This window comes from Eulemur rufifrons, chromosome 1 (genome assembly GCF_041146395.1).
Source record: "Eulemur rufifrons isolate Redbay chromosome 1, OSU_ERuf_1, whole genome shotgun sequence".
Taxonomy (NCBI): Eukaryota; Metazoa; Chordata; class Mammalia; order Primates; family Lemuridae; genus Eulemur; species Eulemur rufifrons.
The window spans coordinates 95,354,665-95,379,702 of record NC_090983.1 but is presented as its reverse complement, the minus strand read 5'-3'; the positions used below and the strand labels follow the sequence as shown (position 1 = coordinate 95,379,702).

At 39.0% G+C, this 25,038-nt stretch overlaps 1 protein-coding gene across 8 annotated transcripts in view; it reads left to right on the top strand.

The window, feature by feature from the left end:
• The window catches only part of CLASP1 (cytoplasmic linker associated protein 1), a 263,544-nt gene that overhangs the window by 12,846 nt on the left and 225,660 nt on the right, over positions 1–25,038 (top strand). For all 8 annotated transcript variants that reach the window (XM_069462102.1, XM_069461691.1, XM_069461772.1 and 5 more), the window contains exon 2: positions 17,906–18,385. In XM_069462102.1, the coding sequence (XP_069318203.1) occupies positions 18,191–18,385 (195 nt within the window). In that variant the 5' untranslated portion in view covers positions 17,906–18,190. The remainder of the gene's footprint in view (positions 1–17,905; positions 18,386–25,038) is intronic.

The window sequence follows — 25,038 nt, the reverse complement described above, 5'->3', positions numbered from 1 at the left end:
AGCTCAGCACAGTGAATAAATGATATAGTTATATATGAGAATTTTTTTTTGAGACAGTGTCTTGCTTTCTTGTCCAGGCTTGAGGGCTGTGGCATCAGCCTAGCTCACAGCAACCTCAAACTCTGGGCTCAAGCGATCCTCCTGCCTTAGCCTCCCAAGTAGCTGGGACTGCAGGCGCGTACCCGGCTAATTTTTCCATTTTTAGTATCAATGGGGTCTCTCTCTTGCTCAGGCTGGTCTTGAACTCCTGAGCTCAAGTGATCCTCCCTCCTCAGCCTCCCAGATTGCCAGGATAACAGGGGTGAGTGCCTGGCCTGTTTTTCTGTTTTTGACTTGATAAGAATTCCATGGCTGGATGAGGTTCAGAAATAAGCTTTGTTTCCTTATAGGTGTTAACCTTCTAGAGATGAGTACTAGATATGGACAACTTATAATAACTGTGTCTTTCTGTATTTTTCGAAACTTAGGGTAGTAACTGACGGTGGTTGCTGTGGTATCAGGATTACAAAATTCTGTTTGACTTTACAAACAACTTTTTGCTATTTATTGGATAGAGTATGGTTTAACTAGAAAAAATATGAACAGATACTTCTTAATGTTTAAAATTTACATTTCTTTTGAATAGGGAATATGTACATAGTTAAAATGTTTAAAAGATACACAGGATAGAAAGTGAAATGTAAGTCTTCCTCCACCCCCTATTTTCCCACATCCATCCCATTCCTGAGGCAACCACTGTTTTTTCTTTATTTTTTATTTTATTTTATTTTTTGAGACAGGGTCTCATTTTGTTGCCCAGGCATGAGGGCAGTGGCATGGTCATAGCTCACTGCAACCTCCAACTCCTGGGCTCAAGTGATTCTCCTACCTCAGCCTCCCAAAGTGCTAGGATTACAGGCATGAGCCACTGCTCCTGGCCTTATTTTTAGTTTCTCAAATGGGCTTCCAGGTATTCTGTGCATATACAAGCCATTACATGTGTGTAAAGGCTGCAGCATTGTTCAGTTAGTATCATCACTATTATTTTTATTATATAAATAGTACATTTTCATTTTAGAAGACGTAGTGTTAACATTTTGGTGTATTTCCTTCCATACATTTTCTATGCATGAGGCATATAAGTACTTTTTATTTTATAAATAAAAATGGCATCATAAACATGCTGTTTTCAAGTTTGCTTTTTTCACCGAAATGATTATAGATATCTTTACAGGCCAATAAGAACAGATTTTTACTGTCATTCTTAGTAACTGCATGATATGCTGTTTTTTTGGATATATAGTAATTTATTTCCTAATTCCCTATTCTTGAACATTTAGAGTTATTTCATTAAAAAATTATAAACAGCTGTAATTAATAATTTTAGCATACTTGACAAATTATTTCCTTAGATGCATTCTTAGATTTGGACTTGTTGGATCAAACGATATATTTACTAGTTATTAATAGATATTGCCAAACAGTCCTAGATAGTAATGAATTTTTATTCTCATCAGCAATGTATTAAAGAATGTATGTGATTATATTCAGTTACATTCTTAAGTGATCTTTTTGTTTAAATGCAGGACTATAGTGACATGGAGCTCTTTTGATATTTTAGAGAAAACCGTGTTAATGTTGAATAGGAATAAGTCAATGTTGAAAAAATATCGAGGCAATCGTAACAGTTTGAAAACTGAGCATCTGTATATAGTACAAATCAGTATATGCTAACATAGACAAGGTATAAGGTATAGGTCTCTTTTTGTATGTTTCTTTTAGAACTTTTTCATAACTCCATGAAACACGAACGTAAAAATGTCATTTTAGTATTAGCAGAGTCCAATTATAGTTTATCTGAGAAATATAGCAGATTTCCCCTATTAGGTATAAGCTTAGTAAAGTACAGATTTAAAGTATATGTGCTTGAAATATGGTTGAATGGGAGTGAGTAGGTAATAGTATATACTGTCTTTTCAGTGGTCTTTGTCATTGCTCAGCCAATGTTCCAGATTATTTTTCCCTGCTAGGTCACTTATATTGCATTGAAAACATTTAAAGTAAACCTGATAAGATCTGATTTGTCAATGAATAAGTGAATCTATAAAGCCCTCATTTCAGTTTTGTGCAAGCATAGGGCTCCTTGTCCTTGAAGGCTCTGTGACTCTGCAGGTTTTCCTAGTTTATCAGATTCTGTCTCTTCAGTATGAATCTTGCCAGAGCAAGGAATGGAAGCAAGGGAAATGGGCTTGGAGAGTGAGGGGACAATAAGCAAAGCCTGCATCTTTACACCAGGGCACACCTAAAATGGGACTTTGCCCAGTGGTGCCCTTACATTTATTTCACTGTTGTAGTCTTTCCTTTTTCTCTGTTTGCTGAGGAGTCACCAGAATAGTAGAGTCTTGCAGGAAAGCGTCTTGATACATACTGTGTTGGAATAGATTATTCACTTGTTTTTCTCTCCCCAGTGAACGTGGAGCTCATTGAGGGCAGTGCCTGGTCGATTGTCTGAATATAAGGTAATCAGTGAACTTAGGAAACTAGGATCAAAAGCCCTTTCACATCATATGTATTTTTTTCACTTTTCTTCTTCTCTTCTTCTTTTAACTTTTTATTTTGAAATAATTATAGATTCACAAGGAGTTGCAAAAATAGAGAATTCATGTTTACCGTTCACACAGTTTCCCCCATTGGTTAAGCATATTTGGTTGTTTCTATTCTTTTCCTGCTGTGCTGCTCTTTCTTTTCCCTACATTATCCTTTTTTCCTTCTCTGTTTTTTCCTATTCTTAATCATGCCTTTGGTTTACTACTAGCATCTGTGGGAAATACTGACCACTGAACTAAATGTTGCCTGATTACTCTGCTGAGGCTACTTATCAGCATGCATATGGTTCTTCCTCTTCGTTTATTCTTTACGGATGACTTGCTTAGTATGTGGTACTGAAGCAGGTACTAGTTGTTCCTCTATATTCAAGCTCTTCTACTTTTATTTTGAGAACATTAAATATAATGGATATATGCTTCCTTTGTACGTCTTTCCCCTAAATTATATATATGTCTAAAGTACTCACAGACCTTTGTGCACTGTTGGTGAAAAGCAGCTGTGATTTGGTGGAAATAGCCCTGGATTTCAGGTTAGAAATCCAGGTTTGAACCCTGGTTCTGTTTCATACTTGCTGTGTGACCTTGGAAGTCACTTTACTTCTGAATCTTTTCTGTTAAAATAGGCATGATAACACCAATCTTACAGAGGTTTTAGGAGGGGATAGAGAAAGTGGCATTTTTATGTTCACTTAATGAATGGGAAAGTGCTGTTTCAAATATGAAGTAACCATGCTTATTTTATTGCTGGAATGAAAGGTAATTTTTAGACTATTGGTGTATTAGTTCTTTGTAGCCTGCCTTCTTTATTTAGTGACAGAGAAAAATTTCTCTTGTTTTTATATCATCAGCCTTCTTACACCTTCTGTCTTCACATTAAATACCCCGTACTTAATAGAGTTTTTTTTCAACTGGGTGTAGCTCAGTTCCCTTGGGAAATTTGGGATGGCCATGTCAGCTGTCATGCTATCAAATGACATATCAGATGCTCTCTTTTCTTATTCACCTAAGTCTGGGGATTTTCCTGTTTCAGGAACCTCTCAGAAAATCTCTCAAGCTAACATATATGCTGCTTTTTACTTAGCTTTTTAGCAGGTTTCACTCCTAGAAAACAACTCTTCATGTGGCGTTAGAAACTCAGATTTTTATTTTTAAAGGGGAGACTTGATTAACTTAAACACACACATACATACACAGGATAAGTAGTCAGTATAAAAAGTGGGGGATAAAATGAAAAATTTAAGATTTACATAATTGACACAAATTTTTTCTTAAACGTGATCTAGGTGCAGGCAGACTTTTAAATCATCAAGGGACCAATATCTATAGACCACCCCATTCAATAACAATAAAATACACATTGTTCTCAAGTACATGTGGACCACTCTTCAGGATAGACCATATGTTATATCATAAAATAAGCCTCAATACATTGAAAGGATGGAAATCATACTAGGTATGTTTTCTGACCATAATGGAATGAAATTAGATACTAATAATAGAAGAAAATTGGGGAAATTCACAGATATGTGGAAATTAAACAACACATTCCTGAGTAACCAATGATTCAAAGAGGAAGTCACAAGGAAAATTATAAAATACTCTGAGATAAATGAAAACAAAGTACAACATGTCATGATGGTGATAGTTGGACAACATTGTGAATGTATTAAATACTTATACCACTGAATTAGTTTTATACTTAAAAATGATTAAACTGGTAAATGTTATGTTTTGGCACAATTAAAAAAAAAAAAAACAACCCTGCCACTCATTGTTCAGTTATAAGTGTTTATTGAGGGCCTCCTATGCTCCATGCAAAAACCAAAACAATATACCATAAATTAGGGGATGCAGCAAAAGCAGTACTTAGAGGGAAATTTATGGCTATAAATGCCTGTATTAAAAAAGAAGAAAGACCTCAAATCAATAACCTAACCTCCCATTTTAAGAGATGAGTAAGAGAGGAACACACTAAATCCAAATAAGGTAGAAGGAAGAAAATAATAACGACTAGATTGGAAATAAATGAAATAGAAAAAAAAAAAAATAAGGAAAATCAAGCAGACCAAAAATTGATTCTTTGCAATGATCAACAAAACTGACAAACCTTGAGCTAGAATGACCAAGAAAAAAAGGCCCAAGGCTTAAATTAATAAAATCAGGAATGAAAGAAAGGATATCATTACTGACCTTATTTGGAAAAAAAAAGTTTATAAAGGAATACTAGGAACTCTTATATGCCAACAAGTGTGATAACATATGAAGTATATGCATTCCTATAAGGACACACTGAAATTGACTCAAGAAGAAATAGAAAATATGAATAGACCAATAACAAGTAAAGAGATTGGACTAGCAATCAAAGAGCCTGCCACAAAAAATGTCCAGGCCCAGATTACTTTACATTTGTGATTTTACCAAGTGTTTAAAGAAGAATCAACACAAATTCTTCACAAACTCTTTCAAAATAAAGATGAGAAGGGACCACTTCCCAGCTTATTCTATAAGGACGTTATCAACTTCATACCAAAACCAGACAAGGACATCATAAGAAAACTGTGGAGCAGTATCCCTTATGATTGTAGATATAAAAATCTTCAACAAAATACTTGCAAACTGAATCCAGCAACATACCAGAAGGATTATATACTATGACTTAAGCAGGAATTACCCCAGGAATGCAAGTTTGGTTTAATGTCTGAAAATCAGTGTAATATGCCATTATTCATAGAATAAAGGACAAAATCCACATGATCATCTCAGTGGCTGCAGGAAAAGTATTTGAAAAAAATCCAACACCCTTTCATGATAAAAAACACTAAGCAGATTAGACATAGAAGGGAACTTCCTTTATGTGATAAAGGCCATTTGTGAAAACCCACAGCTAACATCATACTTAATGGTGAAAGACTGAATGCTGTCCTCCAGAGATCAGGAATGAGACAAGGATATTCTCTTTCTCATGTCTGTTCAACATTGTATTGGAGGTTCTAGCCAGGACAGTTAGGCAAGAAAAAGAAAAGGCATTTGGATTGTAAAGGAAGAAGTGAAATAATCTCTGTTTGCAGATGATGTGATCTTGTGTATGTTATAGAACATCCTGGCTGGGCGTGGTGGCTCACACCTGTAATCTTATCACTCTGGGAGGCTGAGGCGGGAGGATTGCTTGAGGTCAATAGTTCGAAACCAGCCTGAACAAGAGCGAGACCCCATCTCCAAAAAAAATAAATAAATAAAAAATAGAAAATAAATATATATATATGTATATATTTTAAGAAAAGAACATCCTAAGGAATACACTAGAAAACTATTATAAGCTCAGCAAGGTTGCAGGATACAGAATCAATATATAAAAATCAGTTTTATTCCTATAAACTTGCAATGAATAATTAAAAAATGAAACTAAGAAAACAATTCACACTAGCATCAAAAAGAATAAAACATTTAGGAATAAAGTTAACAAAAGAAGTAGAAAACTTATATTCTGAACTCTAAAATATTATTGAAAGAAATTAAAGATCAAAATAAATGGAAAGACATCTTATGTTCAGGGATGAAGACTTAATATTGTTATGAGGCAGTACTCCCCAAGTTGGTTTGCAGATTCAACAGAAGCCCTATTAAAATCCCAACTGTCTATTTTGCAGAAATTGATAAGCTGATCTTAAAATTCATATAGAAATGCAAGGGACCTAGAATTGCCAAAATAATCCCAAAAAAGAAGAACAAAGACTTTCATAACTTACTACAAAGCTGCAATAATTGAGACAATCTGGTCCTGGCCTAAAGATAGACATATAGATCAGCGGAATGGAATGAGGGTCCAGAAATAAACTCTTACATTTATGTCAATTGATTTTCAACAAGGGTACAAAGACAATTCAGTGGAGAAAGAATAGTCTTTTCAGTAAATGGTGGTGGGACAGGTGAATATCTGCATGTAAAAGAATGAATTTGTACCCTTGCCTCACAAATTAACTCAGAATTGATCATAGACCTAAATGTAAGATCTGAAAATACAAAACTCTTAGAAGAAAATATGGGTGTAAATCTTCATGCCCTTAGATTAGGCAATGGTTTCTTTTTTCTTTTTATTATGGTAAAAATAGGCAATGATTTTTTTCAGTATAACATGTAAAACACAAGCAACACAAGAAAAAAGAAATAGGTAAATTGATCTTCATTAAAATTAAAGACTTTGTTTCAAATGATACCATCAAGAAAATGAAAAGACATCCTAGAGTGAGGGCAAATATTTGCAAGTCATATATCTGATGAAGAACTTTTATCCAGAATATATTTAAAAAAACTCTTATGGTCAACAATAAAGAGACACATAACCCAATTAAAAAATGAGCAAGGAATTTGAGTAGACATTTCTCCAAAGAAGTTATCCAAATGGCCAACATGTCCATGAAAAGAAGCTCAACATGCTTAGTCATTAGGGAAATGTAAATCAAAACCATGATGAGATACCACTCTGATTACAGACAATTTCTTAACATACACAAAACTAGAGAGAGTGTAACAAACGCTCACGTACCCATCACTGAGCTTCAGCAGTTCTCAATGCATATTCATCTTGTTTGGTCTTTGGGGAAATTTTGAGGAGTAGAAAAAAAAAAAATAGAAGCAATCTGTATCCAATACTATAGATCTGTCACAAGAGAAGAAAAAACAGAATCAAAACTGTGTGCTACTTTTACAGTTCACATTTAGAAAAAAAAAATTTACAATAGCTGAAAGGATTTAATTACTTCATTAAAATGCTAGTAAAGGCAAATACTAACCATTAGGAATATTTTATCTGACACCTATGTAGTATTTTCCCCTATTCTTTTCTGATATCATGTGTACTGTAATGTAGAGCTGCCTTTTTTGGTTTGTTTTTGCAGTTGTCTCGACCAGCCTATAGTTTTTACAACATACTCTGTGGAAATAACTGATCCACTAGGTCCATCTTAGGAATTTAAGATTTTCTTCTTGTTTACTTCATTACATTCCATAATATTGAAAGGCGGGTTTTCCTCTATTATGAAATGGTAGTGCCTGAGTTTTGAATAACACTTTTCTATTTGTATTTATAAAAGTGATATATCTTCATTATAGAAAAAAACTAGAAAATATAGGAAAGCAAAAAGATAAGATTAAGGAATCTGTTATCTTATCAGCCAAAATTAACCAATGTTAATGATTTTTTTGGTTCATATGACCTGCCTTTTTAATGTAATGTGAACCTGAACTTTTTATTCATTTTGGCATTTACATTATAGTTATATTAATATTTTGTCATGATTACATTTTAGTTATTGTGTACACTGGAGTGAGTGAGAGAGAGTTAGTTTAACTGATTTTTTTTTCCTACTGCAGAATATTCTTGTGATTACTTGAGCAATCCCAGCTTTTAATGATCTTTCCAAGGTAAATAATTGTATAACCATCAAATTTCCTGATTCTATAGTTCAGAGAGGACTTGTACAAAGTTCCCTGCAAGGCCAAAGCACTGTTGACTTTTGGTGCTAGAAATTGAGTGTTGGGCCTTGTCTCTGTCTAGTCTTCTGGCTCTATGCTTGACTGGCTATTTCCAGACTTTTTGAGAATTATTTCCAGACATTTTAGTGTCTAGAATTACAAAGCTCTACATAAGTAGAATTTCTAATATTTGTTGATTGAAAAACAAATATATCGAACTAAGAATTGAGAAACACTTTTTATATTATTTTTGTATTAAAAAAATTCATAATCATAATGTACATATATAAGCCTGAAATATATGAGTATGAATACTCTCAGTATTAGGAATATGAATAAGAATACTTTCTCAGTATAGATAATGCTTGGTGTATGTACGGAATAATTCTCAGACATCTTTTTAATAACTCTTCCCCGGGGAGGGGGTCAGCGATGTTTGCAGGTTGGGAACCAGTGCTGTGGCTGTTTCAGACTGCATGTTTTTCTCTGAACGGGCCACACTCTATTGTTTGTGTTTTGTCCATATGTATTTGCATGTTCCTTTTATCTGTAATATTTTCTGTCTTCTTCCCTACCCCTACTCCCCATGAAGAAATGAAACTCAGCTCATGACTGCCAGTGACTGTTTGTCTTTGATTTTCAGCTCAAGCAAATGTCATTCATTGGACAAGTCTTTCTAGAGTGCCTTGCTTGTAACAGGCATGGTTATAGGCATTAGGTGAACAAGATAAATAAGGTCCCCACCTTCTTGAGGCAGACAGGCCTGTGGGAAAATCATATGGCAAATAGGTAAACACGTGATGTAATAGAATTGCAGCTTGTTCCAAGTTCTTGAAGAGAACAGCATTCAGTGACAAGGGAGCCCCCTAGAGTGGTCTTCCACGGGCTCTCTGAGAAGGTGACATTTAAGCTGAAGCCTGAAAGAGGAAAAAGAGGCTGCCAGGCCAATGTAAGTATAAGGGGAGTATTTAAGGCAGAAGAAACTGCACGAGCAAAGACCCTGAAATGGTAGAGTTTGGAACCAAAAGGAGGCCAGTGTGTATGACTGGAGCTTAAAAGTATTTGGCCCAGAGATATAGATTTGGGAGTCATGATTTTATACGCAGTTTTTAAAGTCATAGGAATGGATGCTGATCATTTTGGAGTGATCAAAGTGAGAAGATAAGAGGCACTGGAATGAGCCTGCCAACAATTAGAACTCTGGAAGGTGGGTAGAGATGGTTGAAGCTACTTGAGTAGGTGCAGTCAGAGAAGTAGGAAGGCATGGTCATTTGTTTTCACAGAAGTGGGGAATGGGCAATTTTTCAAGAAGGAAGAGGTGGTCAACTTTGGAATACTGCTGAAAGGAGGAGTTCCATGAGTACAAAAAGTCTTCCTTGGATTTGCCAATGTGGCAGTTACTGGTGGTCCTGACAAAGGCAGCTCTTGTGGAGCAGGCAGGGGAAGCCAGATCGGAGGGTCTGTGGAGTGAACAGGAAGTACATCAGTGGAACTGGCTGGTGTAGACAGCTGCTTAAAGAAGCTTCACTGTTAATGGTGTCATTGATGAAAGGCATGTGAGCTCAAGAGAGAGCCTTTGTAAGATGGGTGATTTAGAGGACATTTACAAGCTGCTGGGAATGAGCCAGGAGAGAGGGAGAGATTGCTGATTCCAGGGAGCAGACAACTGGAAGGTTAAAGGTCTGAGGAGGCAGAAAGCAGGTTTGTTGTTGTCCATGTGGGTGCTGAAACTGCTAAGAAAAATGAGAGGAGATAGGGAGGGAGCCAGGAAGGCTGGAGTGTGAGTCTCCAGTGCATGATGAATGAAAGCAGGGGCTGGGAGAGCTGGTGCTGTGTCTGTGTGGCGGCAGGTGCTGCACTCCATCTTTGCAATTCCCAGTTGAAGCATTGCTGAGTTCCCTCAGGCTGAGCTTTCCTTTCCTTCTTCTGCTACCTACAGCACCTTCTACAAACCTCTGCTTTAAGACCTTCCCCCATACTATTGCAACTGTTTGCATTTGTCTCTTCTTCCTGGCAGAGACTTCCTTGAAGGCCTTGACCATGTCTTTACTTTTTGTGATTTCTAGTAGTTAGCATAGTATGATAGTACCTGTCACATGTAGGCAAAGAGTAGATGCTTGTTCATTGAGTGAATGTGTGGGCCTCAAAATGAGTGGGGCTGTGGGAGGGAGAAGAAAGAAGGGAAGGATGGAAGGAACAGGTAGACTAAGAACAGAGACTTGACTGCTGGCAGGGTGTGGCAGAGTGACTTTCTTTCAGATCATTTGTAATTGTTACAGAAATCATCGTAATGGATAAGAGGCTGTCTTATTAATGGAAACAAGATGCTGTTGACTTAGTGTGAATAAATTCTGATTTCTGTCCTCCAGAGTTGGCTTTTAAGATATCGTATTTGCTTTTTACATATTTTCCAGGGAGATTTTCTATGTGGTTATGGATTAACTGGTGCTGGTGACTTAAATTATACTTCTTGATACTTTGATATGGAATATTATTTTGTTAAAGCTTCTTTTATTTATGATTTTATTTCATGTTTCTTAATTCACTACTTTTTATGCTCCATGTGCTGTAGGTATTTAACATTTTCACTAGTTAGTACCCATGCTTTGGACTTCAAATGAGGCTGTAGTATAATGTAAAGAACACAAACTTTGGGGGCAGGCTAATCTGGTTTTGCATTACTGCCTGACAGTTTTCAGCTTTAAAACCTTGGGAGGTGTTTTTTTTTCCCCTAAACCTTTCTGAGGTACATTTCCTTATCTTCAAAATGAAAAAAATAATGCTTATCTATCTCACAGGTATCACTATGTCTGCCTTACTGCACTTTACCTCCCTCACTTTGCTTGTGTTTTTTTTTCCTATTAAGTGCCATGATAATGGCTGCACGTCCTGTCCATATTTTAAGACAAAGCTAACACTGAATCTTGTTTTTATAGTTTTGACTTGGTTATTCCAGGCCTTCTTAATCCATCCCTTCTCAGAATTTTCGTAGCACTTATTTGGCAGGTGCAGTATTCTGCCTGTGAATCTACTAACAGTACATCTTGTGTTTGTGTTGAATTCTTACATTGACAAACTTTTTGTGAATTTGTTTGTCTTGTCTTCTGTAAGTATGTTGAAAGTTCATTCAAGTCATAGACTAATTGTTTTGTATCTTCTGTAGTGAGATGTGATATTTGATATGTTGATAAGTAAATAAAAGTAACTGAGATATTAGACTGGTAACAGATGAGCAGGGGATACAAATGTATTCACCTCATCTATCAATTCATTCTACAGAAATCTATTGAATACATATGTGTTAGATTGAAAAACATACCACGTTATTTTGCAGCTGCTCCTGTTAATAAGTAGAACCCATTTCCTCACACTTTCAATGTGGAGTGGCGTGGCAAAAGTAACATTCAGATTGTGGATCCTAGGCTTCAAGAGGCCTGACAGCTTTCTCCCTTTACTATTGTGGAATGTTCCAGCCACTGTGTAATGAACCCCACGCTGTACTACTGAATGGTTAGAGATGTGTGAAGAGAGGTCCAGCCAACAGCCAGCACCAGTGTCCCAGACCTGTAATTGATGCCGTTGTAGAGTCTTTGGCCGCAAACTGTCAGATGACTGTAGCCACATGAATGATCCCAGGCAAGACTAGCACAAGAACCTCCCAGCTGAGCCTAGGCAACTCATAGACTTAATAGAAGTATCGGCCGGGCATGGTGGCTCACTCCTGTAATGCTAGCACTCTGGGAGGCCAAGGTGGGAGCATCGCTCCAGGTCAGGAGTTCGAGACCAGCCTGAGCAAGAGCAAGACCCCGTCTCTACTAAAAATAGAAAGAAATTGGCCAGACAACTAAAAATATATATAGAAAAAGTTAGCTGGGCATGGTGGCACATGCCTGTAGTCTCAGCTACTCGGGAGGCCGAGGCAGAAGGATTGCTTGAGCCCAGGAGTTTGAGGTTGCTGTGAGCTAGGCTGACGCCACGGCACTCTAGCCCGGGCAACAGAGCAAGACTCTGTCTGAAAAAAAAAAAAAAGAGAAGTATTAACTCATTGTTTTAAGCTACTAAGTAAAAATGGTCCTACTTTTAAATTTTTATGGAGAAATCTACAGTAGACTAAGACATTGCAGAGCTAATGGTTGATTCTCTTCTCTCTCCCATCCTCCGTTGTTAATAGTTCTCTATTAATAGTGTACACGAGTACCACAGGATAGATGTTAATTAAGGGGATGCAGATAGGAGCTATTTTTAAAAAATGTTCTGTGCAAACCCTTTTCTATGCCTGATCTTATTTATTGCATATAGAGCCAATATTCTCCACAGTGCCACTCAGGAAGTGGCACAGTCAAGACCAGAGGCCAGAATTCCCAACTTCATTGCTCTTTTCATTACATCAAGCTGTCTTACTGTGTTTCTTCATTCTTGTTGAAGTTGGTATTTTTAAGCTTCTTCCTGTTGGCCTGCAGCATAGTTGGGCTATTATTCTGGTAAAGGTTCCTCTGATAATTTCTACTTTCCAGGATACTATAAAGAAGGATGACTAGGACCACTGTTTTGCCCCTGTAGACCAAGATGATGTGGCAGGAAAAGGCTGAGGAGCTTAGAACCTGACCACTGTAATAGAGACAGAGAATGTTCATGTTGGGGAATGGAAGGGCCTCTTGCAGTTGGGGTTGAGTTTGGGAAGAGTTGGTGCATTTTTTCACAAATACCTGAAATGTGTCCCTTTTCTCATATCACTGACAGAGTGACATTTATTGTGTTCAGTAGCCTTCATGGTGAGATCTTGCTAAAGGAGAAAACTTACCCTGATAAATAAACAAGAAAAATGGTGCTTTGCTATTCTAACTTCATCTAGCATTTCTTCTATGTCTTTTTTTTTTTTGAAACAGAGTCTTGTTCTGTTGCCCAGGCCAGAGTGCTGTGGCGTCAGCCTAGCTCACAGCAACCTCAAACTCCTGGGCTTAAGCAATCTTTCTGCCTCAGCCTCCCGAGTAGCTGGGACTACAGGCATGTGCCACCATGCCCGGCTAATCTTTTTCTATATATATTTTTGCTGTCCAGATCATTTCTTTATATTTTTAGTAGAGACTGGGTCTTGCTCTTGCTCAGGCTGGTCTGGGACTTCTGACCTAGAGCGATCCTCCTGCCTCGGCCTCCCAGAGTGCTAGGATTATAGGCGTGAGCCACCGCGCCCGGCCCTCTTCTATGTCTTTTTTATGTTTCTTTTATTCTTTTGGGAAATGTGTGAAAATTGAACTTTTTTTTTTTTTTTGACTTAGAAATACTGTGACATTCTGAGTAATTTCTGATGTCAACACTGCTGTAAGGTGATTCTCTGTGTAATGCTACTCTCTTGATTGATGACTGTAGAAGTGACTGCTGGGATTGTAACAGTGGTCCATAAGCTCAGTAAAGGCAGGGGCTGAGTCCTGTTTATTCTTGGATCCCAGTGCCTTCCATTACTTATATACGATAGACCTGATTTTTATTGAGCTTTGCCACAGGTGACTACCAGTTACAGGTTAACTTTAGACCTCAGTTTCCTTGTTTCACTCTTCCCTAGTGGAGAGCCTGGTCAGGATGTGGGCGGAGGGAAGAGAGTTTTACTTTCTCCTCCTCCCCCTCCTCCAACTCCAACTCCTCCTCCAACTCCTCTTCTTCCTCTTTCTACATCTCTAACTCTTCTTCCTCCTCTTCCAACTTCTCTTCCTCCAATTCCTCCAACTCCTCTTCTTCCTCCTTCAACTCTTCCACCTCCTCCTCTTCCAACTCCTCCTCTGCCTCTTCTAACTTCTTTTCCTCCTCCTTTCTAACTCTTTCAACTCTTCTTTCTCCTCCAACTCTTCTAAATCTTCCTCCTTTTCTTCTTATTTTCTAAGTTTTCTGCATTTTAAATATAAACTTCTTTAAAGCTCTTGCTATATGAAATTTTGCCTGTATTTTTCTTTGTTTTTGATTTCTCTTTTTATGATTTATTATAATTGCAAATGCTTAGAAAACTCTTCCTGGAGAATACAGTGAGGATAACACAATTACTTATTTGCTTAGATAGCTAAAAATATTTCTGCAAGGATACATAGAAAACCAGTGACATTATTTGCTTTTAAAGAGGGAAACTGGGTAGCTAGGGGTCATGGGTGGGAGGGACGTGTTGCACTTTTGTACCTTGTGCATCAGGACCTATGTGATTAGTATTCCCTGAATACCTTTGAAGGTAGAGATGGAAAGTCACTCAAAAGCATGGGAAGAGGCTACAGAAAACCCAGTTTAGTAAGTGTAAGAGAGAACAGTTACTTTTTTTTTTTCTAGTTAAGAAAAAGAGAAAAGGGAGAACCCAGTCTGCTTAATGCCTCAGGGCTTCCAATCTCTTTCATTTTTGAGTTTCATTCATAGGAGTTTATGACCTATTTTTGAGTGTGCTAAGCCTTTATTGCATAATTACCTTCAAGAAGCATATGCTTATTTGTTGGAAATCTTATACAATTCCAATTGAAGAGGTGGGGTTTCTTATACATTTTAAAAATCACAGTAGAGAGATCTGTACGAATGAGATCTTTCCCAGTGTTTACTTAAGGAATGGAGACCCTGCTCTCTTGACTGTTTCTTCCTAGCTAAGCATGAAGTCTGACCTCCTTTCCTTGAGTCAAAACAGAACTAGGCCAGACTTCTAATAATAAGGGTCCAAAGATGGGGAAAGGAAGCTCGTTGGCCATGCAACCTTGGAAAATTACTTACCCTTACTCTACCTCAATTTCTTCATCTATGATATAGGGATGTTAACCATCTACCTTATAGAGTGGGTTGAACACTTAGAGGTAGTATGTGTAAATCAGCTAGCATAGGACTTGACACCTCGTGTAGATACTTAAAAATGGAATCTTATTTTCATTATTACTGGTCAGCATCTGTTGATTTTAGACCCCTTGAAGGAGTAAAAGCTGAGAGTGTTTTCACTGAGGATGAACGATGGTTTAGGGGAAGTAGGAGTGTATCAGTTATCTATTGCTATGTAACAAACCATCACAAACTTAGCTTAAATAAAACAAAAATGAAATGTTATTTCTCATAATTCTGTGGTTTGGCTGGGTGGTTTTCTGCTTGTTTCCTTACACTTATTTGTGTAGCTGCAGTTGGATGGTGACTGGAAGGGGTAGATGGTCCCAGATGGCCTCATTTACACGTCTGGCAGTAGCTGCTGCCTGTTGATCGGACTGTGTTGGTTCTCTATCATGTGACCTCTCTTGTCCAGTAGGGTAGACCAGCTTCCTTACAGCATGGCTGTCCCAGCACAGCATTCTAAGAAGGCAGACTCCAGTGTTTGCATATCAAGTCTCTGCTTGTTTTTATAGTGCCGATTTCCCACTGGCCAAAACATTTCACAGGGCCAAGCCCAGAGTCACTGTGGGAGGGGACTTAGATTCTACCTTGGTAGGGAAGGAGTAGCAAAGACTTTGTGGCCATTTTTAAGCTACCATAGCTTGATAGTTCTGCTTCTTGGACTAATATTGAACCCAGAAAGAAAAGGTTTTGTTTGTTTCTTCAGTTTTCCTGTATCAATGATACCTTCTTTAGTCCAACACAAGGGCTGATTAAGGAACTGGAGGTATTATGTTTCGGCTAAAAATTGGAATGAAGGGTAATAGCTGCTTTTGTATGTTTGTAGATCTTTCCTTTGAAGGAGGGACTAGTTCCAGGGTGTGGAAATGACTGGAAGGCAGATATCTCCTCAATTTAAGGAAGGACTGCTCAGTGAGATAGTTAAGTCTTGTTGAATGCCATCCCTCCCTCACCCTGCTGCATTTTTAGAAACTGTAAAGTAGAAGATGGGTAATTGTATGCTGGGGCTTTGAAGGAGGGTTTTCCTTATTGAATGACTTGACTTATGTGATTCCTATTGGTATCAAAAGTTTGTGAGAATGGGTCTGGGAGCTAAGCAAGACCAGATGTGGCAGTGGTGGCTGTGAAGTCTAGGGAGGTGATGCCATGTGGCCCCGTGTGGGTTTCTCTTGCATCTCTCTAATGTCCATGCCCTAGTCTCAGGCTCATGGAGCCCATGAAAGACTATCCACTGTTGAGAGATACCTTTTCCCAGGGCCATTAATGGTTTTCTATCATCCTGTGATGGACCAGAGCCTGATTGTGGAACATCTGGAGCTGCAGGCCCATGTGTGGGCTGCATGGTACCACTTTGAGGACGTTGGTGGGGTGCAGGGGGCTAGGGCTGTGCAAGTGGAGTCTGTGCAGCCTCTCACTGTGGAGAACCTGGCGCTGAGGGGCTGCCATGAAGAAGCCTGGGTCTTCTCTGGCAAGCAGCAGGTAGTTGAGGAAAACGAACAGGCAGCATAGGATGTGACACTGCGTTAGGCCTTACCGCTGCTGCCCCAGTACCAGGCTGATCTCTTGCTCACCTTCGGTCAGCCACCTGCCTGACAACAGCTCATCTCTTGGCCCTGAAAATCTATCACTTCCACCTTGGAACCTGGGTGATTTTGACCAGTCTGACCCTTCATGATCCCAACATTTTTGGTCCCCAGTAAAGGCACTGAACCACTGCATCATGCCCCTGAGGACATGGGAACCAGTTCTGTGAGAGGAAAAAGAGGTTGAATATCTGGGTTTCCTTTTATGTCTTACTTGTGTGTAAACATAAGGCACCTCTTTGCAGAAAATAAACTTGCTGTATAACCCACCAGAAAGGCTATGATTTTATAACTCAGAGCATCTTTTTTTAATGTTAAGATTAGGGGTGGGGATGGGGTCATATTAGAAAGGGAGAGAACTACTGTGTTTAGACTAGAAGAGTTTCCTTACAATCCTTAAAATTTTTAATTTTACTTGATTTATAAAAGACAGATTTACCTGCTGGAGCCCTTGAAAGTTGGAACTTACTATTGGTGTGAAGAACTCTTCTATTTAGTACAGTATCAGGGAGGTGCTGCATCTTGAAAATGGGTTTCCTGTGGGTTGTCTTGGTTTAGAATGAGAGTAATTGAGTAATGCTTTTAGAAGAGAAGAAATTGAAGTAAATAAATGTGTACCATTGCTACAGCAGCTGTAGATTAGCTAGACGGCTTGTACAATTTGTGTGGTTAAAACCGTTTTGGTACATTTCCCATATCATGTGTTTTGCCCTACCTAAACATGATTTTGAGATCTCCTGATTTTATAACAGAACACCAGGCCCAAATGGTGCTATCGTCAGCTGAGAATATTCTGTTAATAACTGATCAGAATGTGAGCCTGTTTACTTTCTCCTTTTGTCTCTCTCTTTTCTTTGGTGAGGAGAAGGAGGCAGGGGCTACTGTTCACCCCATTGTAAAGCTGCTAAGCAAGAAGTGTGATGTAGGTGCTGTACTTGATTTTGGTTAATGTGTACAAGCCAGCCAGTTTGGTCAATGGTGTTTTTATGGAGCCTGCCCCACTTCCGGTATTTGGTTTTTCAGAATACTGTGAATAAGGCAATAAGCTGCAGTACCTACAGTGATTCAGACACAGAGTGGTGGTAGGTTTTTGGTGGGAAGCAGAACTTAAGCTACAAATAAATATGCTAGCTAAAGCAGAAGATTGCTTTCCTGACTGGTGCATTTATAATACAAGCTGGGAAATTGTGAAAAATATCAGCCCACCAACTGTTTAGCTCATTGGCTCTTTTCTCTGGGCTTCAATGTTCTTCCTGATAAAAATAATAATTATGTTATTCTGATACGGTTGCCAAGCGTTCATGCTTTTCACTCCATGCGATTATAAACGATTCTGCAGCATTAATTGCTTTGTCTTTGATTTAATGTTTCATAACATTTGAGTGTTATGTTATCTGTGCTGATTTGTCGTTCTCTTCTCTTACTTTTCAGAACGGACTGCTGAATTATGAAGTATTTCAGACCCAATAGTAGAATGTCACTCTGCCACTCACTCCTTTATCTCCTACTAGTTATTTAAATTGGACTTTTAATATCCTACCAGCTGCTCTTCAGACACACATGGTGCATTGTTGCCATTCCCCGGATTGCATCTTTGAAACACAGGCTCTTAGTAACCTTCAGCGAACAAAGAGGCAACCTCTCGGATACGTCTACTGGGAGGAAGTCATCCTGACTGCCCTCTAGCTTTTGCTGAATCTGGATTTGAATTCCACCATGGAGCCTCGCATGGAGTCCTGCCTGGCACAGGTGTTGCAGAAGGATGTGGGGAAACGACTGCAGGTTGGCCAAGAACTTATAGACTATTTCTCAGATAAACAGAAGTCTGCTGACCTTGAACATGACCAGACCATGTTAGATAAGCTTGTGGATGGACTCGCTACCTCTTGGGTGAACTCTAGCAATTACAAGGTAAGCTGTGCTTTAGAAGGTGCTCTTGTAGGTGGCTGGGTTGCTTTGGTGAATCAAAATTGGTCCTTAAAAAAAATCCTTCGTGAGCAATCCACATGATTCTTTGGCTTCCAATAAGACACTCATTTTAGATTGTGACTTTTGGACATTTCATTCTAGAGTGAGTAGTTTTCTTTGATTTTTGTTGGAGATGAAAAAAATCCTTTAGCACTTTTAGAGAAGGTCAATTGAACAGATAAGGAGAAGCTTTTATTTTGGAAAGTTTACAAGCATTTGCACCCTTGAAGTTTAAGTGTATTTTGTGTCTTGCAGCAAATAGGTCACGAGAAGTTGGTGAGTGGCCCTTCATGAATAATAGATGTCTTCACTGATTTTCTCTGGGGGATCAAATTGGTAACAGGATGTGGAGAATTTTACCTTCAAGTCACTGTTGTGAAGCTTGCCCAGGTACCTGGCCAGAAATAGTATGGATTGCCAAGGGCACTTCTGTGACCTGTGTGTAATGGCCTAGAGGATATCCTTCAGGTTCTAAGTATCAGGCTCTTCATGTGCCTTTGGCTGCGAGTGTGGGTGGGGGTAGGGTTGGGTCCTACGGCCCAAATGAGTTGTGAAGGTTGACCTTTTTATTTATTTATTTTGAGACAAGGTCTTGCTCTGTTTGTCTGGGCTAGAGTGCGGTGACATCATCAGAACTTACTGCAACCTCAAACTCCTGGGCTTAAGCAGTCTTCCTGTGTCAGCCTCCCAAGTAGCTGGGAATACAGGTGTGTACCACCATGCCCAGCTAATTTTTCTACTTTTTGTACAGATGAGGTTTCACAGTGTTGCTCATGTTGGTCTCGAACTCCTGGGCTCAAGTGATCCTCCTGCTTCGACCTCCCAAAGAGCTAAGACTACAGGTGTGAGCCATTGCACCCGGCCAAGGTTGACCATTTTAACTTTCAATGACTGAGCTTTCATGAGTAAAAACTAGGCTGGACTTAAAGTGCAGAAGAGGTGTTGTTCCTCTCTCTGCCCTCATCTTTCCTTCCTCTCCCCACCACCCTCCCTTTTAGTTTGCCTAGAGGGTGGCCCCTTTGGATCAAGGTTAAGATGGAAGGAAGAGTGGAAAGTTTGCATGACTACTAATAGGTGCTTTAGATGTTGCAAAAGGGGCTTACAGAAACAGAATCTGCTGTGCTTTTTCCATTGACTCAGTCTTTTGAGATTGGTTTGGACTTAGAAACTGTTGCTTATAGGATCCCTTTGTTTGCTGTAGTATAGACTGTTTTCTAAATATATTACTCAGTCTCATCTAAGAACAGTCAGGCTTTATACTTGCTAAGGGTATTACCTAGGGCCCTAATATTTCACTTACAACTGGATATAAAGTTTATCTTACCTATCTTTAAAAGCTGAGCTAAAATTCTCTTTCATTGATCTATTTATTCCTTTAGCTGTAGTTAATTGCTTCTTATGTGCTTGGCATTGGTGCCGGATGGTGGGAAAGTTGAAGAGATGAAAGGTGGTAGAGTCTAGTCGTTACATTTTTGAGGGCTGTGAAGTCACCTTGTCTGTGTTTCAGTCATGGCTTTACCACTTTTTCTATGTGCATATTAGGATGCTTCTGGCAAAGTAATGGGAAACTAACTTCACTGATCTAAAGATACTCGAAGAAAATTTAGTATCTCAAATAAATAAGTCCAGTAGTAGTTAAAGCAATGTGCAGGGAAGAAGAGTATCTTCTTGTGTCTCTTACTTGGGAGGAAACCTTTCTCAGAAGTTCCCCAGCAGACTTTTCTTGAACTCCTGACCTCACACTGTTCTCCGGCCTCGGCCTCCTAGAGTGCTAGGAGTACAGGGGTGAGCCACCACACCCGGCCTCCCAGCAGACTTTTCCTACATCACATCGGCCAGAATGGCTCTGTGTGCCCACCCCAGTACCATTGGAAAATGGAATGGGTGTCCATGATTGCTTTTGACTGTCATGCTTAACCTACTGGTCTTAAGTAGGGGTCCAGCCTCCTCTGAGTGAAGCATGTGGCCATGTTAAGAAGCAGGGATACTTGAACCAGTATCACACTCCTGTTAGGAAGGAGCAGGTTGGGGATGGGACTCGGTAATGTGGATGTTAAATTAGTAATCTGTAGAGTCAGCTAAAGTGAGTGAGTGTTCGTAACCTCTCCAAACTCAGTTTTCCTATCTAGAATATCAGGATAATTGAGTTATTATGAGCATTAAGTGAGAAAGTGTGTATAAAGTTATCACACCCCTGTCACATAGTAAGCACTAAGACATTAGTGGTAGTTATCAATGCATGGTTCCTGTCTTCAAGGAGCTCATAGTCAGTGGGGAGGAAACTGATAAATGAACAAATGGGTACAATACAGGATAGTGTGCAGTAATAGAAATATACAGAATTCTGTGGGCAGAGAGAAGATGAAAATAGGTCATACTGCCTAAAGGAAGTTAGAGTTTTGATGATTAGGTAGTTTTTCCAGAATAGCGTTTGCAGGTTACAAAGGAGTGAAAGATTAAGACTTGACCCTTTGTAAAGTAATTCCTAAGTAAAAACACCTTGGTGTGAAGGAAAGTCAGGAAGATGGGGTTTACTACCAACTTGCTTATATCCATGGACAATTCAGTTAACCTGTTTGTACAATGCAGATGTTAGACACTTGGGAGCCTTCAAGCTCTAATATCTTATATGAGTTATGATATAGATGGTTTTATAGTCAAGGGCCATGTGTTGTGGTTCTAATCTTCTTATACGGTGCTGAGTGGCACACTGGTTTGTGAGTTCTCTAAGTGTGGTGGCAGCCTGCCTTGTTCACAGCTGAAGCTTAGAGCCTGGAACATGATAGGTGCCCAACAAACACTGGTTCCACGAGTGAACTCAGGAACATCGAGAGACTGCTCAGCAAATATTGCTGGTGGCTATACTGAAATTTAGAGACTTATCTTTTAAGCCCTACCCCCTTTTTTTCTTAATTGTAGATCAAAATTTCTCATTCAGAGCATGTGGTATATTTTAGGCTTTATTTGACATTTTTTATGTGGTATGGTTGAAGGAATTAGCTTTATATTAAACAAAAGTTTGAAGCTTGGCTTCTTGAATTTTTTTTTTTTTTATATTAAGGGCTAAAAAAATAATAAGAGAAAGGAGAAGTAATTTTGGCCTTCCAAAACAGTAGTACTTGTGTGTTATTATCCCTTTTCTTAACTGAAGAGGTTGATAAATGCCAGTACAGTATCTTATTTTTAAAAATATTTGGCTAGACCTTGAATAACTGTACATTGAGTATTTCTTAACATAATAGGCAAATTTGTATGTGTTATTAATTGCAGTTTAATGGCTACCATTTATTGCTTACTTTGTGTCGGGTATATTATTTGCCTTGTCTCATTTAGTCTGTATAACACCCCTGCAAGGTAGATAGTGATATCCTCATTTTGTACAAGAAGTAACCGAGGCCCAGAAATATGAGGTAATTTCTACTAGTGATTATGGAATTGGATTTAAATATAGGTCTCTCTGATTTCCTAGCTGGTATTCCTTTCATAGGAACAGAGGTCAGTAAACTTTTTCTTAAAGGCCAGATAGTAAATCTTTTAGGCTTTGTGGTCCATATGTTTTTCTTGTAAATATTCAACTAGTCTGGGCCCTTGTATTGCAAAAGCAGCCACAGGCAATACATAAATGAATGGGCTTGGCTGTGTTCCAATAAAACTTGATTTACAGAGACGGGTTGAGGGCCACTTTCACCCTTGGACTATAGTTTGCATACCCCTGTACTAGAACATTGAATACCCACTATGTGCCACTTAGGTAAATACTTTTTTCTTTAGTGATGGGAACCATTAGGGATTAATCTGGGAGAAAAGTAGTAAGGTTTATAATTTGTGTATAATTTGGGAATGGGGGAGAGCATCCGTTTAGATTAAATAGAGCTCAGTTTGTTTGTGGACCACCTTATATGATATTTCAGAAAACTTGACTTTGTTTTGTAGCTCTCACCCAGACTTATATTGGGATCAGTTTGAATTCTGTTAGCCTATACTCATCGTCTACAGTGAGCTGGCCTTGGACTTTTTGGGTAGTAGAAATTATCCTGAGGGATGAGCAATTGGTTATTTAAATAATCATACATCTAGAATACCACCAGGGCCACACAGTGAGGGTGCTGTTCAACCTGGAAGGATTTGTAAAGTGTTCCATGTTGTCATAGTGACCATGGGTGTCCTGGAAGGAAACTTAGACATTAAAAATAAAAATAATTCTGGGACAGAATACTTCATGACTAATGGCCTTTCATTTATCAAAGAGCTTGAACATGAGATATTAGTGGGACATACAGCAGAAGCCTTGGGAGGGCTACACGCTAAAATTCTTTCAGTGTATTCATGGATGGGATTGATGAAAACGGATATTTCAAAAAGTGAAATTGTTTATAAGTTTTATTTCCTTATAAATCTGACATTATATGATATCATGTCTGATAATTTAGTTTACTTATGTTAATAAACTCCTGTTTTGTTGTGTTATGACTGAAAAAAAAAATAAAAAATAAATAAAAATAACAATCTCCAGTTTTGAATATGGCTACCCTCATTGATCTGTTCTCCTTTTCCTGTTTGCCTTGATTAAAACTTGAAGAAAAGGAAAGATGGTGGGGTAATTTCCTACGTGTACTTTTAGCTGCTTCTGGTTTTCCCTCCTCCCTTTTCCTTTAGGTGAGAAGGAATGAAAGCTTAAGTGCGATCTGTCCTGGAGAGGCTACCTGGACTATGGCAGCTGGAGGAAATTGAGGGGACTTAGGCTGTGCCGCTTTCCCAGGTCATCTTGATAGCTTTTCTTCTGCCCCACGGTGTAGTAACATGCAGCCTCACGGTCACACCAGTGCAAGCATTTGAACCGTTAGTGGGCTAAGTGGAAACAGAGCTTCCTAGTGGGGACCCTGGTGCTTTTGTGAATTCTCCACGTTTCATAATCCCAAAAGTTCTGAAAGCCTAGTGTTTTTCATAATTCATTTGTCATTTGTCCTGAAGTGAACTGACATGAGACTATTTATAGTCTTTATTTACCTGCGTAGGGTATGTTTCACTGCAAAAATATTATGTTTGGGCCGGGTGTGGTGGCTCACGCCTGTAATCTTAGCTCTTTGGGAAGCCGAGGCGGGATAATCGTTTGAGCTCAGGAGTTCCAGACCAGCCTGAGGAAGAGCGAGACCCCCGTCTCTACTAAAAAAATAGAAAGAAATTAGCTGGACAACTAAAAATATATACTTATAAAAAAGTAGCTTAGCATAGTGGCACATGCCTGTAGTCCCAGCTACTCGGGAGGCTGAGGCAGGAGGATTGCTTGAGCCCAGGAGTTTGAGTTTGCTATGAGCTAGGCTGACGCCATGGCACTCTAGCCCGGGCAACAGAGTGAGACTCTGTCTCAAAAAAAACAAAAAAATTATGTTTGATTCTGGGTTGCTAGCCTGGATTCTGTTCAAGGGATTTGTGTGTGTGTGTGTGTGTGTGTGTGTGTACACACACACACACACACACACACACGTATGGACACATGGTGTTCACTATTTTACCTTCCTAAAATCTGAAAAATTCTGTATTCCAGAACACATCTGGCCTCTAGAGTTTTGGATAAGTGATTGCGTACTTAAATTAATATTGTAGAGAGTAATGGTAGCCATGACTATGGTGCATTTATTGTGTACCAGAAATTGTGCTAAATATGTATAGATTTTTAACTTATAGTTAGAAGTCATATATCTTGTGAGGTAGATATTGTTATTCCCATTTTACAGAGGAGAAGACTGATGCTCAAAAAATCAGGTAACTTTTCAAGTAATTAGATTTCTGGGACTTAAACCCAGGTCTTTATGCAACAACTGAAGTTAATTAAGCACTTATGATGTGCCAGTTGCTGCACTGGGGGAGCTGGGTATACAGTGGGGAAAAGATGGGCATGGTCTCTGCCCTAACACTGTATGGCCCAGTGCCTGGGCTGTCTAGATCTGTCTGATTTGTTATGTATGACTTCATCCCTGTGTCTCAAGGCCTGTGCCATGCTGCCTTGTATTTGAAATTTGTGGGTTCTCTAATAGGAACTAGGGCTCCTTTGACTCTGCCCTATAGGACCTTATGGTCTGATTGGAGGGACATGTAGGGCATATGAGAGGACAGTGTCCAGTGTAGGATGGGAAATAATTCAGTGCTAAATTGCATCGTAGGAATATGTATAAATGCTGTCATGTGGAGAAGGAAAAAATATTAGGGTATGGTTAGTTGGAGAGGCCTTGACGGAGAAGTAGAATTAAATAGAGCCAAGAAGAATCAAGAGGAGTAAGTTGCAAAGGGTTCTGAGAAGCCTCTCTTCCTCTCCTGTTCCTCCATAGACTGTAGATTTGGTCTCTCCTAAGCTCCTGTACAGAGCACAGTGTTACCCCTGAATCAAGTGCATTTGTGGGCGGGAGTGGAGTATGTTGACAGATAAGGGAGGTCCCTCTCATTTCCTTTGCCTGGCTCCCAAACCTTGGCTTTCATTGAGGTTTTTGTTACTCACTTTGTGTCCTTGAGAGGAGAGCCAGAAAAGATTAGTGGATTCAGATTAAGTGACTTCTGTTTCCTATTCTGGCCGTCTTCTTGGTGCTGCCACCAAGTGACAC